Source organism: Penicillium vulpinum (assembly GCF_028829585.1).
Source record: "Penicillium vulpinum strain IBT 29486 chromosome Unknown utg000003l_segment0_segment0, whole genome shotgun sequence".
Classification (NCBI taxonomy): domain Eukaryota; kingdom Fungi; phylum Ascomycota; class Eurotiomycetes; order Eurotiales; family Aspergillaceae; genus Penicillium; species Penicillium vulpinum.
Window position 1 is genome coordinate 8124967 of NW_026643243.1, and position 16402 is coordinate 8141368.

Sequence of the window (16402 nt, forward strand, 5' to 3'; positions counted from 1 at the left end):
GTAGGATTATCACATGTTAGCCAATTCCTGGTCGATCTGTCGGTCCAGGAAGGCTCGCTTATCACCCGTGAGGGAGGTTTGCAGGCGTTGTTCGACAAGAACGCGGACTATTAGGCTAAGGTTAGCAAACCGTATAGGTATTATTGAGATTGAGTTAGGAACTTACCCTGCTTTTTGGTAACAGTATCTAGATCAACCTCGGCCAGACAGGTGCGAATTGCCTCGGTGATGGCAGCCTCATCGGGTCCATTGCCAGCACGGAAATCAAAGGCAGTACTGGCGGGTCGAGAAGGGTACTGAGGCAAGGGGCTGCGAGAGCCAGTAGCGCCGAGGAGGTTATCGCTGCTCCGCATCATACCGAGGCTGTGTCTGCTCGATGTCATCTGATTGTCCTGGTAGGCGCTGAGGCCACCCATAGACATGTGCCGGGAAGCCTGGGCAGAGTGGCCACCCATTGGACCGCTCATCTGTGGCATGTCCGTGTAGCGGGACAAGTTTGACATGTGCGAGTTGCGGTTACCGGGGACGTTGCCGCCAAGGAAAGGTGCGGGCGACTGCGGGGGCATGTATGGGTGGCGGCCCTGGCCCGGGAATCCGGTTAGAATGGTGGAGGCTGGCTTGACGGATGAGTACTGCGAGTGCATGTCATCCATTTCCATGGCCATGTCGTCGTACCGGCCGGTGGCGTAGACCTTCTCCTGGCTGGCGCTGAGATCGCCGCGGCGGCCAGGAAGGTTATTGGCCATGGCGTAGTCATCCCAGCGCTGGAGTGGAATGCTGCGTGGCTCGAAGGGCTCATCTTCCACGGCGATGACTCGCTTGTCACCTTTCTCGCCAATGACAACACGGGTGTTACCCCATGTGAAATCGTCTTGTTTCCAGAAGGCATAGAGCGGCAAGATGAAGTTGTAGATCGGATACGCAAGAAGGTAAATGATCATCCATCCAATGTGTTGCCACTGCCGTTTGACAATGAAAATGATTGCTTGCAGACCATACACACCAGCCAACATGATAATCGAAATCATAGGGAAGGGACCTGTGTTGCTCGCAATTAGGTAGATCAGGTAGGTGAGGTATACGCAGGTCGCAGGAAGAATGAGTGTTCCTATGAGATCGACGAGAACGACGAAACGCATACTGAAACAACAGAAACCGCAGAGATCTTCTAGAGCTGCCAGTTCCACCAGGTTGTGGATTGTGGAGTTGATCCAGCGACGTCTCTGCGACATGAGCACACTCCAGGTCTCAGGGGCTGCTGTGCTTGCATAGGCATCAGGAATAAACTTGTATGACATCGATGGGAAGTGTTTGGTCATGATGGTTGTCAGGTAACGATCCTCACCAAGAGAGAGGAGATTCTTCTTGTGGAGGGTGTCAACATCATTGTCGGCGTAATCTTGAATGACTTTGTCCGAGATGATCAGAGGACGTCCTTTGTCTGCAGTTCGAAGGCGATACATGGTGAAACTGGGCATTGTTAGTATCGGATTGTTTGTGAGAGAAAGATGTATATAGGGACTTACCATCCAGGAAGACAAGTAACACTGCCGAAGAGCGATTCAAATGCCTTAGCCAGATGATGGGAAATGTAGTATTCGTAAACCTGAATCATCGTCCACCAACTGCGTTCCTCGTTCTGAAGACTGGTCTCGCCGCAAATGCCGGCAATCTTGGCATCGGCTGCACACGCAGCGACCAATCGATTCAGAGAATCCTCCCTAACAGTGGTATCGGCGTCGACCATGAGACAGTACTCGTACAGCTCTGGATCCACACCGATGACGTTGTTGATTTGGTGGAACATTTCGAGTTCAAGGGGTGACATAGGCGAACGGTGGTGCACGCGGTTCAAGAATTGCATAAGAAGGACCTGCGTGTCTCGCTTACCACGATTGCCAGGTTTGGATTTACGCTGCTCGGATTCCTTGCCAACCTTCACGACCACAATGTAAGGCACGACATTGCCTTCATACTCATAGAGTCCAGAGTAAACCTTGCCATAGTTCAGCTGTTCGCTACCTTGACCAAGGGATTTGCATGGGAGTGCCGGCGGGTCCATCTTAGGATCAACCCCAAGAATGTCCAGAACGATCTTGGGTGTGGGGCGGTCATTTCCGCCACCAACAATCATACCATCACAGATGACAAAGATCAGCTTTCTCTTGTTGTCGTACTGCAAGGCAGTCAGAGAATCAAGACCCTTCCGAAGATCGTTCTCGCCCTCAGTATATGCAGGAACCATGCAGATGACGAACTTGTCCTGAGGCGTGGGCCGACGTTTGGATCCCAGCTGCAGAGCTGCCAAGAATTTGACAAGGATAACAGCGCAGATGAGAACAGTGAAGCTGAGCAGGATCCAGTTGTTGACTGTGCATCGTGCGCTTTCACGGAAATCAACTTTGCCGACATAGAAGACAAAGTCAAGACACGTCTGAGCATCCCTGAAGTCCACTGTGTCCTTCCATAGGTCGGTGACATCTTCGCCCATGTTGTTTTTGAAGAGATCAGTCACAGCGCTCGGCAGCCAATTGAATTGGTCGAGGTTGTCTCTTGTTTTTAGTGTATAGAAGTAGTCCGTCAAGTCATACACCTTTTGGTCCTTGATGATCCAGTAGCGAGAATCTGAGTCGGCCTGCTCCTTGATGGTATTTCTTGTCCAAACCAGGTCACCCTTGTAGTATGTACCAATCTTTGGCAAGAATTTATTTTCATACCAGGTATTCTGGTGGAGTGCAGATGTGGGGCTTAATGACAGTTTCCCTGTTTTGTGTTCAGCCGTAGGATCGGTGATAGCGTCTGTGTTGTTGTGCATCAGGACAATCGTATCGTCTTTGACATATTTAGAACAATACCGGGTAAGTGGAGGGGGAAAGTAGGCATCTAATATCTGCCCTCCAAATGGACGCATGTTGTCAGTGGTTGTATCGAATCCAGTCATGTCACTGTGCTGCGTGCGCCAGAACTTGCTGATATCGTAGACACGGCCGTGGATACCGACAAAGAAGTTCTTATCCTCTGTGTGCCAACTGACCTCCCTCTGATTCCAGGCTTTGTCCTTGTTGGGACAGAGAAGGTCACCAAAAGCGATGATATAGAAGCAGACAATTCCGTTGAAGAGCAGAATCAAGGACACAAGGACGACCTTTTCTCGCCAGGCCAGGCGGACATCCGGGCGCTTCATGCGGCCAACATATCGAAGCACGAAGGAAGGAATCCAGAAGGTCATCGCCCAAACAAAACCGGCCCAGACTCGACGGCTCCAGGTGATAGTTCTCTTCTCAATGTGCTTTGGATCACCAAACTCAGGGTCGAATTCGCCGACGTACCGGCCATATTCGTCGTAGTATGCAATGTCTCCTTTCTTATCGTCACCTTTCCGGCCCAGCCCGTAGTCACCGGTATTGGCAGCGTTGGTGAATGGTGCACTGGGGGCGATGGATTTGGCACCGCCCATCACACTCGGGGCTATGGCGCCGCCAGGTGGCATACCAAGAAGATTAGAGTTTTCCTGGACGGCAGTGCCATCTGGGGTGAAGCCGGGCTCGTACAACGCAGGGCCGTACATGAAGGGATCCACGTGAGTTTCGTCTGGCTTGAGATCCAGCATACTCTCTGCTTCCCACCATGCCCCCTCGCGCATCCATACGCGCTGTTCACCGACAACAGCATCGCCATTGCTCCAGCCTCTCTCAATGATCCAGTTCTCAACACCATCTTGGCCTTCGGCGCAACCGAGACGCGCATACCGACCGACAAACTCTTCCACATCGAAGTCAGCGGTGAAATCGAGTTGCTTCAAACGGCGGTTAGCCCATTCTGGGAGTCGCCAGTCTCGCAATTGGCGAGAGACTGCACCCGCAGACCATGCCGTTGGTGCAAATGATGCGAGCTGCTCGGGCATGTCATCAGTCGGATGGAGGGAGAGGTGGTACCAGACGCGGCTACTGTTAAGAGTGTTGGGAAGATCGAATCGGCCGCGTTTCCCCACAGAGATACCTTCGGTATCAATGGGGAATAGGATGCGTCGGAGGAACGCGTCAATCTCAAGTTCAACACCAACCTTTTCCAGTACCCCCTGTCGTTTGTCGAGATCGTGTTCGCGTTCTCGCCCGGCAAGGCCTGTAAGGATATTGAGGTCTGGTTCAACTTGGGCCACTGCGGAGTTCATTTCGCTAATGACAGAAGCCCCAATGGACGGGAGAGGAATTCCATCGTCCTTCATTTCAGCGTTTAGACCGAGACTATCATCGAAGATGCCTCTCATCATGATCGCTTTACCGAGAGCCGGTCGTGGAATATCGATAACAGTCAGGTTGACTGTGTCATCGTTTGACCATTGTGCTGCACCACCCCCGTTGCTAGAATCATTTTCCAATGCAAGCTGAATATCAGCTGCGATGGCTTCATTTGCTTTGCTGATGACCCAATCGACCAGCGCCTCGTAGATCCCGGCGATCAACGCTTCCCGGTCGTCAGTGGAGCATTTGTGAAGAAGGATTTCTGGATCAATTCCCAGAAGGCCGCCAGCATCCTCACAGACCTCTTCTAGATCTTCCTGGTCCACCTCGAACCCGACTGCATTGCCGAGCTTAAGGAGCCCAGCAAGAACTGACAGCAAACCTCGCTGAGCGGCACCTTTGATGCCAATCGCTTTCAAGGAAGCACGGAAGTCTTCTGCTGCAGCGGCATCGTCGGCTGTGGGTAGATAGTGTGGAGGATCGTATGTCTTTGATCGGTTGAGCAAGGTATACGCAGCGGGGTCTTTCAAGTCTAAGAATTCACGCTCGGCAGCTGTCGATGTAGAGGTGAGGAGATAGTAGAAGGCATCAAATGCACGGTAGCCGGTATCAGGCTGGATGTCTAGAAGACCCTTGCGCACATTGATGCCCGAGGTGGACAAGGCGAATGAGAGGCCAACGACAGATCCTTGCAAAGATAAGGTAAAAGTGGCGGCCAATGCCGAATGAAGAGAGTAGGAGGGATTGAAGGAGGTGACAGCAGTGAGGAAGGGTCGTAGAGCGGAGAGCGCGATTAGAGCTACCTCGGGTGTTTCCACCGGGATCGCCGTGAGGAAAGGCTCGAGCAACGAGGGCGTGGATTGATGGAGAGCACTAATCTATGTCAGCACTTATGGTCTTCAAATAAACGCACTTTTTCAACATACCCTAGAACAACACAACCATCCTCGGCCCGGCGTCGGGCATGTTCCCAAGCTCTGATAGCTAGGTCACGGTCGACCGTGGCGCCAGTTCGCCCATCGGGTAAAGTGGTTGCTGCAGTCACCCATGTATTCACAACCAAACTCGTGGCTGAGTCTAGTTGATATGGTTGACCGGCAGTATAAAAAGAATGAAGGGCATTCAATAATGTTGTGGTTGAGACCTGAGTTCCATGTTGTGATCTGGGTCCGGCCGAGAGACCCGTGGATTGCGTGGAGAAAACCGAATGACGGTTCGACATGACGAACGTGAGGTCAGAGGGTCAACGATGTTAACGGCGAGAAACGATGCCTGGCCTATTCGTTATCACAACCGCATGAGGGTATTCTCTTTTTTCTTTCGTGTTGATCACTTGTCTCGCTAAATGTAAGTGAGAGTCGGCGTGTAGAGGTTGTAAGAGAGTTTGGCTTGAGAATAGACCAAGGTTGAACGATCAAGGATTTGGATAATTGAGCGAGTGACTGGAGACGGAACTCCTGAATGGTTTGAGGAAGAAGACAAAACAGCTGAAAAGAAGTTAAGCGTGGGGAGAAAGAAATCGATGGAGTTGAAAATTACGGGGTATCGAAAAATACCGTCGATCCTGACGATCGTCTCGACTTCGCAGTTAGTTGCTATCAATTGATGTAAACAGTTAAGCTTTTAGAATTTCTTTTTCTGGTCTTACTGAACAAAACAATACGATTCAAGGCCTCAATGCCTGATTTCAAATGTTTTTTTTGGTATCCTAGATTTTATTCTAACTCTGTAATTTGCAAGACACTTTTTGCTTTGTAATTTTGCAACCCTGATGGTTTTGTTGCTCTTTCACCCTGATGGGCTGTTCCCGAGAGGTCCACGGGTGTGTTTGATAAGTTCCGACCAATTAAAAATAGATTAGATAGACATGGATCCAGAACCCCGTAGAATGATAGAATGGAGTACGGAGTACACTACTGTATTTCTTTAGTATGTGTATTTAATTTACTGTTAGTGCTATTAGTACTATTAGTACTATTAGTACAAGTTATTAGTACTAGTTATTAGTACGGAGTAGTACTATACATAGTATTAATAGTATTAATAACATTTTTTGTGTATGTACTTTGTACATATGTTGTATGCACTATATTTGGGATGTCTCACACTTAGTTTTCCCTGACAGATGACCAGTTTCGCCACTGTATGATCGGAGACTTGACCCACACTGTGTGCCACCTTTACTAGCTTTGTCTACTTACTGGCCTATTCATAGCCGCAAGAATGTCGGGCCACTCTCTTAGCCCGAGAAGTGCCCCTAGTTTCAGATATTGTCAGAGTTTTTGATATGCAGATTGCTTGTAAGGAGGTCAATATTTGACGAAAATATAAAAAAGTTGACGTGTTCTAGCTCTGGACCTGTAACCTGTCAATGCACTTTGCACTTTGCATATAGGACTGCTAATTGTAGTACTCCGTAGTACAAAGATGTACATATGTAGCTCTGTAATAGTGGAGATCTCTTAACATGAGACTGTTTGTATTAAAAGAAAACATTAAAAAAAACAGGTTCTTTTTTGCAAAGTGTTTGTTTTCGATTTTTTATCTTCCCCCTTTGTATTTCCCAGCTCTTTCTACACTACGGAGTACTCCGTACATATATTATCCTTCTCCTGATTCTGTACTCGGTAAATATCTCTCTCTATGTTGTAATAGAACCTATGTGGAAAAGACTATCAGCTTTAGTGGATTCCATCCGAGACACATCCAATGAAGCCGAACGGAATTAAATATTAAATATTCAATAATACACTATGTTATTATCCCCAAGTATGGCCGAGGTTCACCTATTCTTAGCGACCGAGCTAGTAATTTGTGTTGTATTGGACAATACACATCCCCGACCTCTTATCGATTTGTTGCTTTTTTTTCCCTTTGTGATCTTGCAATCTTGGCCTCTGATTTTCTGCTTCTGCTTCTGCTTCTGCTTCGTTTTTTTTTTGTCTCTCCGCCACTCGTTCACCCTATACTTTCGCCCATTGTACCCCCCAAAATCACAACCTCCTCGAAGCTTCCCCACTCAGCACACCGATGCGTGCGATCTCGATTTGTTGCTAGGGGTCTTTCAACCGCCAAGTCTACAAGGCATTCCTTGTTGGTTTCGCTCCACGTTCATTCCGTCATTGCGAGGCTTCCTAAGCCCCTCGCTCCGACGATACTTGGCTTTTCCGATTGCCCCTCATACACTCGTTCACGCCCTCGAGATCTCAATTGAGGGAACCCAAATATGGTCAATACCTTCTCCGGGAGTGGCCCGGCACACGCTCAGCCATCACTCCCCTCATTGCCCGCCCACCTGCAGTCTGATACACATCTCACGGCTCATCTCGCCAGCCGGTATGAAGATCCCTGACCCTGTTTACAAGTAGAATCTGGGCATCGCTAACGTGTATCTTAGGTTTCATGTGGGATTACCAACTGCCCATCTGTCATCTCAGGCCCTCATTGCTCTGAATACGTATTCATCGGCGACTAAAGGACCCGATGGCGGAAAAGAGGGAAGTGCGGCGGGCGAAGCTGAAGATCTCGCACGTCGCGCTTTCACCCGTCTGGGTGCACGTGCTGAGAACCAAGCCGTTGTTTTCTTGTAAGCTGAATCAACCCTCTATATAAAACCTATATCTAACGTCCGATTACAGAGGAGAGAGCGGATCTGGAAAAACCACCCTTCGTTCGCACTTGCTGTCTTCATTCTTATCCTTTTCATCAACCCCGCTCTCATCTAAACTCTCATATGCCGCTTTTGTCTTCGACACTCTCACAACCACCAAATCCGTCACTACACCCACTGCTTCAAAAGCTGGTCTCTTCCTTGAGCTTCAATATGATGGATCATCCTCTGTAAATCCCACCCTGATTGGTGGTAAGATCATTGACTACCGATTGGAGCGTAGCCGCATTTCTTCCGTGCCCACGGGAGAGCGAAGCTTCCATGCGCTGTACTATTTGTTATCTGGAACAAGTGCGGCAGAGAAGTCACACCTGGGATTTGAGAATCACATCAATGTTCAAACTGCTGGTAGCAGGCTGTCCGGAGGAACTGTTAGCCACAAACGCTGGCGCTATCTCGGTCATCCAACTCAGCTCAAGGTCGGAATCAATGATGCTGAGGGCTTCCAGCATTTCAAAACCGCGCTGCGGAAGTTGGAATTTTCCCGGGGCGAAATCGCCGAGATCTGTCAGATCCTGGCCAGTATCCTGCACATTGGGCAACTCGAATTCGCCACGGGCCAGTCTACCACCACTGGCGCAGAAGAAAGTGGTGGCTATTCTCACGAGGGTGGTGAGCTTGTGACGGTAGTCAAGAACAAGGAGGTCCTCGATAATGTCGCCGCGTTCTTGGGTCTTAGTGTTGATGCTCTGGAAAACAGCCTTGGTTACCGGACAAAGACGATCCACCGCGAGCGGGTGACGGTCATGCTCGATCCGAAGGGAGCGCGAGAGAATGCTGATGCATTTGCACGTACCATCTATTCTCTCTTAGTGACCTACGTCATTGAAACCGTGAATCAAAGGCTCTGTGCAGCTGAGGACAGTGTCGCTAATACCATCTCCATTGTGGATTTCCCCGGTTTTGCTCAAGCATCTTCCACAGGGTCTACTCTCGATCAGCTTCTCTGCAATGCCGCAACAGAATCGCTCTATAACTACTGCCTTCAGTCATTCTTCGACCACAAAGCAGATATCCTGGATCGCGAGGAGATCACAGTGGCTGCGACAAGCTACTTCGATAACACGGATACCGTGCGTGGTCTGCTGAAGCATGGCAACGGTCTGTTGAGCATTCTGGATGACCAAACCCGGCGCGGAAGATCCGATGCACAGTTCCTGGACAGCGTGCGAAAGCGCTTTGAGAACAAGAACCCCTCCATCTCTGTGGGTGGCACCAGTGGATCAAGTGGCTATATGTCTCAGACCCGGAGTGCGTTCACCGTCAAGCATTTCGCCGGCGAGGTGGACTACTCTACGACCGGCCTGCTCGAGGAGAACGGAGAAGTTATTTCAGGAGATTTGATGAACCTGATGCGCTCGACCCGGAGTGACTTTGTACGTGAATTGTTCCATCAAGAAGCTCTGCAGACCGTATCCCACCCCCAGGAGAAAACTGCCATCATGCAGGCTCAGGTGAGTTCAAAGCCACTTCGGATGCCTAGCATGGCTAGGCGCAAGACCGGGCCCCCATCCCGTTTCGCTGCCCCAAGTGCCCATCCCGAAAGTGAGGATGGCGATGAACACGAAAGCCAAATTGCAGGATCAAAGCGAGCCAATGGTCGGAAGAGCGGAATGCCTTCCGGGCCGGCCCAGGGAGCCGCCGGCCAGTTCCTCTCTGGCCTGGAAATTGTGAACAAATGCCTGAGCTCCTCGAACCTCAATCCCTATTTCGTCATCTGTCTCAAGCCCAATGATCGTCGCATTGCCAACCAGTTTGACAGCAAATGTGTGCGGATGCAGGTCCAAACATTCGGCATCGCCGAAATCAGCTCGCGGCTGCGGAACGCTGATTACAGTGTCTTCCTTCCATTCGGAGAGTTCCTTGGACTAGCTGACATTGGGAATGTTGTGGTTGGAAGTGACCGTGAAAAGTCTGAGGTTGTTCTCGATGAAAAACGTTGGCCTGGTAACGAAGCTCGTGTTGGTAGCACCGGTGTTTTCCTGAGCGAACGATGCTGGGCCGATATCGCCAAAGTGGGCGAGCGCGTGGTACCATCCTACGGTGCTGATGAAAGCGATGGCTTCCAGACCGCTGGTGGAAACCCAGACTCCAAAGTCCGACTTCTCAGCCCCACCGAACAGTCTCCAGGTGCTTTTATCTATGGAGATGATCCCAAACAAGGTTACTTCGGTAGTCGCGAAATGGACGGGCGCTCTGATGCCGGAGGTTCCGCATTCAACTCTGGTGATATGTTCAAGAATCTTGACACTAAAGAGCAAATGCTTGAGAAAAACAATGAAAAGAAAATGGAGGAGGTCGACGAAGTTCCGACGTCTGCGGGTCGTCGTCGTTGGATGTTCCTGGTCTATCTCCTCACGTTCTTCATCCCCGATTTCATGATCCGCTTCATTGGGCGAATGAAGCGCAAGGATGTGCGGACTGCATGGCGTGAAAAGCTCGCTATCAACATGATCATTTGGTTTGCCTGTGGTGTAGCCGTTTTCATGATTGTTGGCTTTCCTGGAGTGGTTTGTCCAACCCAGGATGTTTACAACACGGCAGAACTCAGTGGTAAGAATGGCAACGGCGATGCAGATTCTTACATTGCTATTCGAGGTGTGGTTTTCAACCTAGGAGATTTCATGCCATTCCACTACCCTAACATCGTACCCCAGAAGTCGCTTAAGAACTATGCAGGCACTGACGCTACAAATCTTTTCCCTATTCAAGTCTCGGCTTTATGTCAGGGTGTCTCTGGGCGCGTGGATCCCAGCGTACCATTGGACTATCGATCAAATCTGAATGATTCCGCAGTCACACGCTCCAGCTCCACCTTTGATATCAATGCCAAGTACCATGATTTCCGCTCTTGGACCAACGATTCCCGGCCCGATTGGTTCTATGAGCAAATGTTAATGTTGCGCTCGAATTACAAGAAAGGTTACGTTGGTTATACTTCAAAGGCAATCAAGAAGCTGGCCACGGACGATTCCAGGAATGTTGCAAGTATCAACGGCAAGATCTATGACCTGACTCATTATATTGCTGGGCCCCGAGTACCACGCCTTCCGGCCGGGAAGAACGGCACTAGCAATGTTAATACTGATTACATGAGCCCTCTGCTTGTCAATATCTTCCAGGGAAAGGCCGGTGATGATGTGACTAAGTATTGGGATGGCTTGAATTTCGACACAGCACTCAGGGCCCGTATGCAACTTTGCCTTGACAACCTGTTCTTCATTGGCAAGGTCGACACTCGAGACTCAGTTCGCTGTCAGTTTGCGCGATACTTCATTCTCGCGATTTCGATCATGCTTGTTTCCATTATTGGCTTCAAGTTTTTGGCTGCGTTGCAATTCGGAAAGAAGAGCCTTCCGGAGAACTTGGACAAGTTCATCATTTGTCAAGTCCCTGTGTATACCGAGGACGAAGAGTCATTGCGTCGTGCTATGGACTCGATGGCTCGCATGCGCTATGATGACAAGCGCAAACTACTTCTCGTCATCTGTGATGGTATGATTATCGGTCAGGGCAACGATCGTCCGACTCCCCGAATCGTCCTTGACATCTTGGGTGTCCCCGAATCTGTGGATCCTGAACCGCTCAGCTTCGAGAGTCTGGGCGAAGGTATGAAGCAACACAACATGGCAAAGCTCTATTCTGGTCTGTACGAAGTCCAGGGCCACATCGTTCCCTTCCTGGTCGTTGTAAAAGTTGGCAAGCCTTCTGAAGTGTCTCGTCCTGGTAACCGCGGAAAACGTGATTCCCAGATGGTTCTTATGCGCTTCCTCAACCGTGTCCACTACAATCTACCCATGAGCCCCATGGAGCTCGAGATGCACCATCATATCCGGAACATTATTGGCGTCAACCCGCAATTCTACGAGTATATTCTACAGGTCGACGCTGATACCATGGTAGCGCCTGATGCCGCCACGCGTTTTGTTTCGGCATTCCTCTCTGATACACGTCTCATTGGCTGCTGCGGAGAGACATCTTTGTCTAACGCCAAGACCTCCATCGTGACAATGATCCAGGTTTATGAATATTACATCTCTCACAACCTGACCAAGGCGTTTGAAAGTTTGTTCGGATCCGTCACTTGCTTGCCCGGTTGTTTCACCATGTACCGTATCCGCACAGCGGAGAATGGAACGCCTCTCTTTGTCAGCAAGGCCGTGGTCGATGCATACTCGGAAATCCGGGTCGATACACTCCACATGAAAAATCTACTACATCTCGGTGAAGATCGCTACTTGACAACGCTGCTCATCAAGCATCACCCGAAGTTCAAGACAAAGTACATCTTCAGGTGTCATGCCTGGACAGTCGCACCAGAAAGCTTTGCTGTCTTCCTTTCCCAGCGCCGTAGATGGATTAATTCTACCGTTCACAACTTGATGGAGTTGATTCCGCTGCAACAACTGTGTGGTTTCTGCTGTTTCAGTATGCGATTTATTGTGCTCACCGATTTGCTCATGACTGTCATTCAGCCAGTCACAGTTGCCTATATCGCTTACCTGATCTATTGGTGTGTTAGTGAGCCAGATGTGCTGCCTATCACATCTTTCATTCTTCTTGGTGTCATCTACGGCCTACAGGCCTTGATCTTCCTCATCAGACGCAAGTGGGAAATGATTGGCTGGATGTTGATCTACCTCCTAGCCATTCCAATCTTTTCTCTTGCTCTGCCACTGTACTCCTTCTGGCACATGGACGACTTCTCCTGGGGTAATACGCGTATTATCACCGGAGAGAAAGGTCGCAAGGTTGTCATTTCCGACGAAGGCAAATTCGACCCCGACTCCATTCCCAAGAAAATCTGGGAAGACTACCAAGCAGAGCTGTGGGAATCCCAAACTTCGCGCGATGACCGATCTGAATTCTCTGCACACTCCTATGGCACCAGACCGCCTCCATTCGCACAGTCAGAGTATGGGTATCATACCGGCTCGCGCCCGGTCTCGCAGCTCGAGTTGCCTCTTGGAAACGGCAGTGGCATTCGTTACTCGGCGGCCCCATCTGAAATGATGAGCAACTTTGGCATGGAAGACCTCAGCCATCTACCTCCTGATGATGAGATTCTCGAAGAGATCCGCAAGATTTTGGCGACTGCAGACTTGATGAAGGTCTCGAAGAAGACCGTCAAGCAAGAGCTTGAAAGGAGATTCGATGTCAACCTGGACGCCAAGCGGCCATACATCAATTCTGGTAAGTCATGATTTACTCGATATTTAAGGGACACAGCTAACAGATATGCAGCCACCGAAGCCGTTCTATCGGGAGTTCTTTGAACAATCCATCCATTCATTACACCCCTTCCGCTTTCCGTGGTCCTTCTACGGTGTGGGCATAGGATGACCAACGTGTGTTATTAATTCTTGTACCTGTGTCTTCATTTTTCTTCTTTTTACAAGCGAACTTATGCATGGATGAGAGCTTTGCGCAGCGATTTCCTTTGGGCCCTTGATTTTCTTGAACATTTCGCCTACCTCATAAAATTACATATTATCTGCATCCTTCAAATCGATAATTCCCAGAGTTTGTCTCTGGTGTTTGGCTTGTTATCCATGTGAATGTCTTCCGAGTGATCCGTCGTAGGTTTCATATTAATCAATTCTGAAACATCCTTGACTGAGTGGAGTATCCTTCGTCTCATTAGATCTCAGCCATGGCGCCTAGAAATTAATATACAGAGTTTCTTTGGGCAAGTCTAGCCCGGTCCTGGTGCCTGAGAACAACGTGACAGAAGGTGGAGTCCTTGTCTTGGACCCTGATTTTTCACTAAAGAAAATTGGGGAGTTTCATATATTGACATTGTAATAAGTATTGAACGAAAGCGAGAGCGAAGTTTCCATGGGCCTATATAACCATTGCAATGGGCATTGTTTCACTTTTGCTGCCTTCAAGTCATTCCTTTTCCTCAAGTCTGGTACTTGAGCCTTTCATTTCTTTCTGTATTGAGTTTGCCGCTGCATCCTTAGCCAGCTATTTCTTTTCCAAATTTCCATGCACGCAAGTTGAAAGCCCATCAACATGTATGCCAAACCTTCGCTATCTATGATGGCCTTTGCCGCCATCTTTGCGTGTGCATTCGCAAAGGACACACGTACCTTCGCTGTGAACCACTTCTATGGCAATGGTGCTTTATCAATGGGACGAATGGACCCGATCATGAACCCAGGAACCGCAGCAACACACTCGCACGCAATCCAGGGCGGGAGCAACTTCAATCTGACCATGACCGACGATGCCCTCATGTACTCAAACTGCACCTCCTCTCTAGTCGACGCCGACAAAAGCAACTATTGGACCCCATCCCTGTACTTCCAACACTCCAACGGAAGCTTCCTCTCAGTTCCCATGTTCTACATGAACGTCTATTACTTCTTCGAGCCAACCGATGACGAAATCAAGCCCTTCCCCGTCGGCCTGCGCATGTTCATCGGCAACGCATCCCTCCGAACCCCACCCCAAGGCGGCGCCGCCAACGTCCTAGACACAAACCAAGGACCCATCCAGCCTGTGCAATGGACATGTCCGCGCTCTTCCTACGACATCCCTTCCTACCCATCAGACTCGGATGGTATGCACGGCGTCGGCATCCAGGACCCTAACAATGCTGGTGCAGGCGCTGGGTTCCCGCATATGAACTGCGACGGATATGCGTCGCCTCTGCGTGCTGATATTCACTTCCCCTCTTGCTACAACCCCAAGGCTGGCCTCCACGCCCATGAGACTAACATGGTCTTCCCGAGTAGCAAGGGCACAACTGGTGGCAAGGCGAACTGTCCACCTGGCTGGATTCACGTTCCTCATATCTTCTATGAGGTGTACTGGAATACCCCTCTGTTTGAGGGAATGTGGACTGAGGGAACTGGCTCGCAGCCCTTTATTCTTAGCAACGGGGATCGCACTGGATATTCGCTTCATGGTGACTTTGTGAGGATATCGATAATATATGAACGATTTGATATTATGAGCAACGGCTAATGAAAGAATAGATCGCTGGCTGGGATGAGGAGGTTTTGCAGAGAATTATTGATAACTGCAATACCGGGGATCTGGGTATGGATAAGTGCAGTGATGCGGGGTTCATCAACGATGCCTCGACCTCCTGCAATATTCCAAATCTGGTGCCTGAGAAGATCGATGGTGTGTTGAAGAAGTTGCCCGGTGATAATACGCCCACAGGTTGGGGTCAGGGTGTGGAGGAGACTGCGAAACAGCGAGCGAAGAAACAGAGACACTTCCGTGGACATGTACACGGAACACATGTCTAAGACACCTGAATCTTGCTGTGTTCCAAGGTTGCCCCTATGGTCAAGGGCTTACCGACTGCAGCATGTATATGGTCTCCATGCGAATTGGAACATCTGTATAATATTCTTTTACACTGATTGTACTGTGCTACTATGGCTGTGAGTAGTGAAGCTGATGTACATACTTATTCAGCACTAGTTCCTTACCTTTAAAACTGACTTTTATGGCACTTCTTATTGCAGGTAATCATCAATCATACCTCCGTCACCTTTCTCTTGACTGATTATGTCTATCAACTTGCATGTAATTCAAATGATTAAACCGTAAGCTAGTGTAAATGGGGAAGTTGAAAGAGAAGAGTCTAGGGAGATATATAGGAGCATGATGATTTAGTACATAATCACAGGCTGGTTGAGAAGAGCAGGAGACATGTCCGGCTACCGAGGGTACCTTCCCTCTCTATGTATCACTTTGCCCTTGTTTATGTCTTTCTTCCCAATCTGACTTCCACTCTCTTCTTAATCTCATTTCACCACCATTCTCTTCTTCTTTTACCTTTCATCTCATCAAGTCAGCTTACAACTTCAATTCGATTACTTTTTTGAATGTCTGCTTTGGTTGTCTCTGCTGTGGCCGTAGGCCATCCACCTCCTCCCACCCCTTCCTCCACCTCCTACCTAAAGGCCGATGGACATACCATTCCTGCGCGGACGTCACAAGAAGGGACAGATCCGACAAGTCATAAAGGAGGTAAGCTATTGCTTAGCTGTCATGTATCTCAACATGTCAGCTCCTTTCTCCTCATCCATCAGATGACTACAATCTGACAACTCATTCGTATATTAGGCAAACTGTATTCTATTTAAAAGTTGATGTTTAATTACTAACAGCGATTCTAGGCCAGGGCCGAAGAAAAGGCTAAGCGCGGGGCCGGGACTGATCCCCAAGAAGCCCAAGTATTCTGCTCGCGCTGCCAACGTGAGTTTTCCCTACACTCTATCGAAAGCAATAGAGCTAATACAGCATAGCTCACCCCAAAGGTCAAGGGGAGCGTATGAAGCACCCAAAGTTCCGAAAATCAGGCGAGGAGACTGTAGCCGACATGATATGGCGGTATTTCCGCCGTAAGGATAAATAGGAGAGGGAACGCCTATACACGCCTGTGGCCATGTGAATATCCATACCTGGAATTTGAGGCAATTTACGGCTTCGTAATGAATATCTGGGTTTGCTGTCTCATATCCCC

The 16402-nt window shown here is 49.3% G+C and overlaps 4 protein-coding genes across 4 annotated transcripts; 3 read left to right on the forward strand and 1 right to left on the reverse strand.

Annotated features, from left to right (window-relative positions):
• Window positions 1–9: 9 nt before the first annotated feature.
• On the reverse strand, window positions 10–5463 carry csmB (putative chitin synthase; the record flags this gene model as incomplete). Its single annotated transcript, XM_057255801.1, has 4 exons — window positions 10–107; window positions 167–1470; window positions 1527–5114; window positions 5168–5463. 4 exons carry the CDS (start codon window positions 5461–5463, stop codon window positions 10–12), a joined length of 5286 nt encoding a protein of 1761 aa, XP_057109663.1.
• A 2004-nt stretch (window positions 5464–7467) lies between these two features.
• chsE (chitin synthase class Va) lies at window positions 7468–13187 on the forward strand (the record flags this gene model as incomplete). The annotated part of the gene is made up of 4 exons (XM_057255802.1): window positions 7468–7577; window positions 7639–7827; window positions 7880–13104; window positions 13156–13187. The coding sequence occupies 4 exons, from the start codon at window positions 7468–7470 to the stop codon at window positions 13185–13187; spliced, it is 5556 nt and encodes a 1851-aa protein (XP_057109664.1).
• A 742-nt stretch (window positions 13188–13929) lies between these two features.
• On the forward strand, window positions 13930–15176 carry N7479_008109 (DUF1996 domain-containing protein; the record flags this gene model as incomplete). The annotated part of the gene is made up of 2 exons (XM_057255803.1): window positions 13930–14835; window positions 14898–15176. The coding sequence occupies 2 exons, from the start codon at window positions 13930–13932 to the stop codon at window positions 15174–15176; spliced, it is 1185 nt and encodes a 394-aa protein (XP_057109665.1).
• A 667-nt stretch (window positions 15177–15843) lies between these two features.
• Window positions 15844–16294, forward strand: N7479_008110 (uncharacterized protein; the record flags this gene model as incomplete). The annotated part of the gene is made up of 3 exons (XM_057255804.1): window positions 15844–15906; window positions 16056–16134; window positions 16185–16294. 3 exons carry the CDS (start codon window positions 15844–15846, stop codon window positions 16292–16294), a joined length of 252 nt encoding a protein of 83 aa, XP_057109666.1.
• Window positions 16295–16402: the final 108 nt, after the last annotated feature.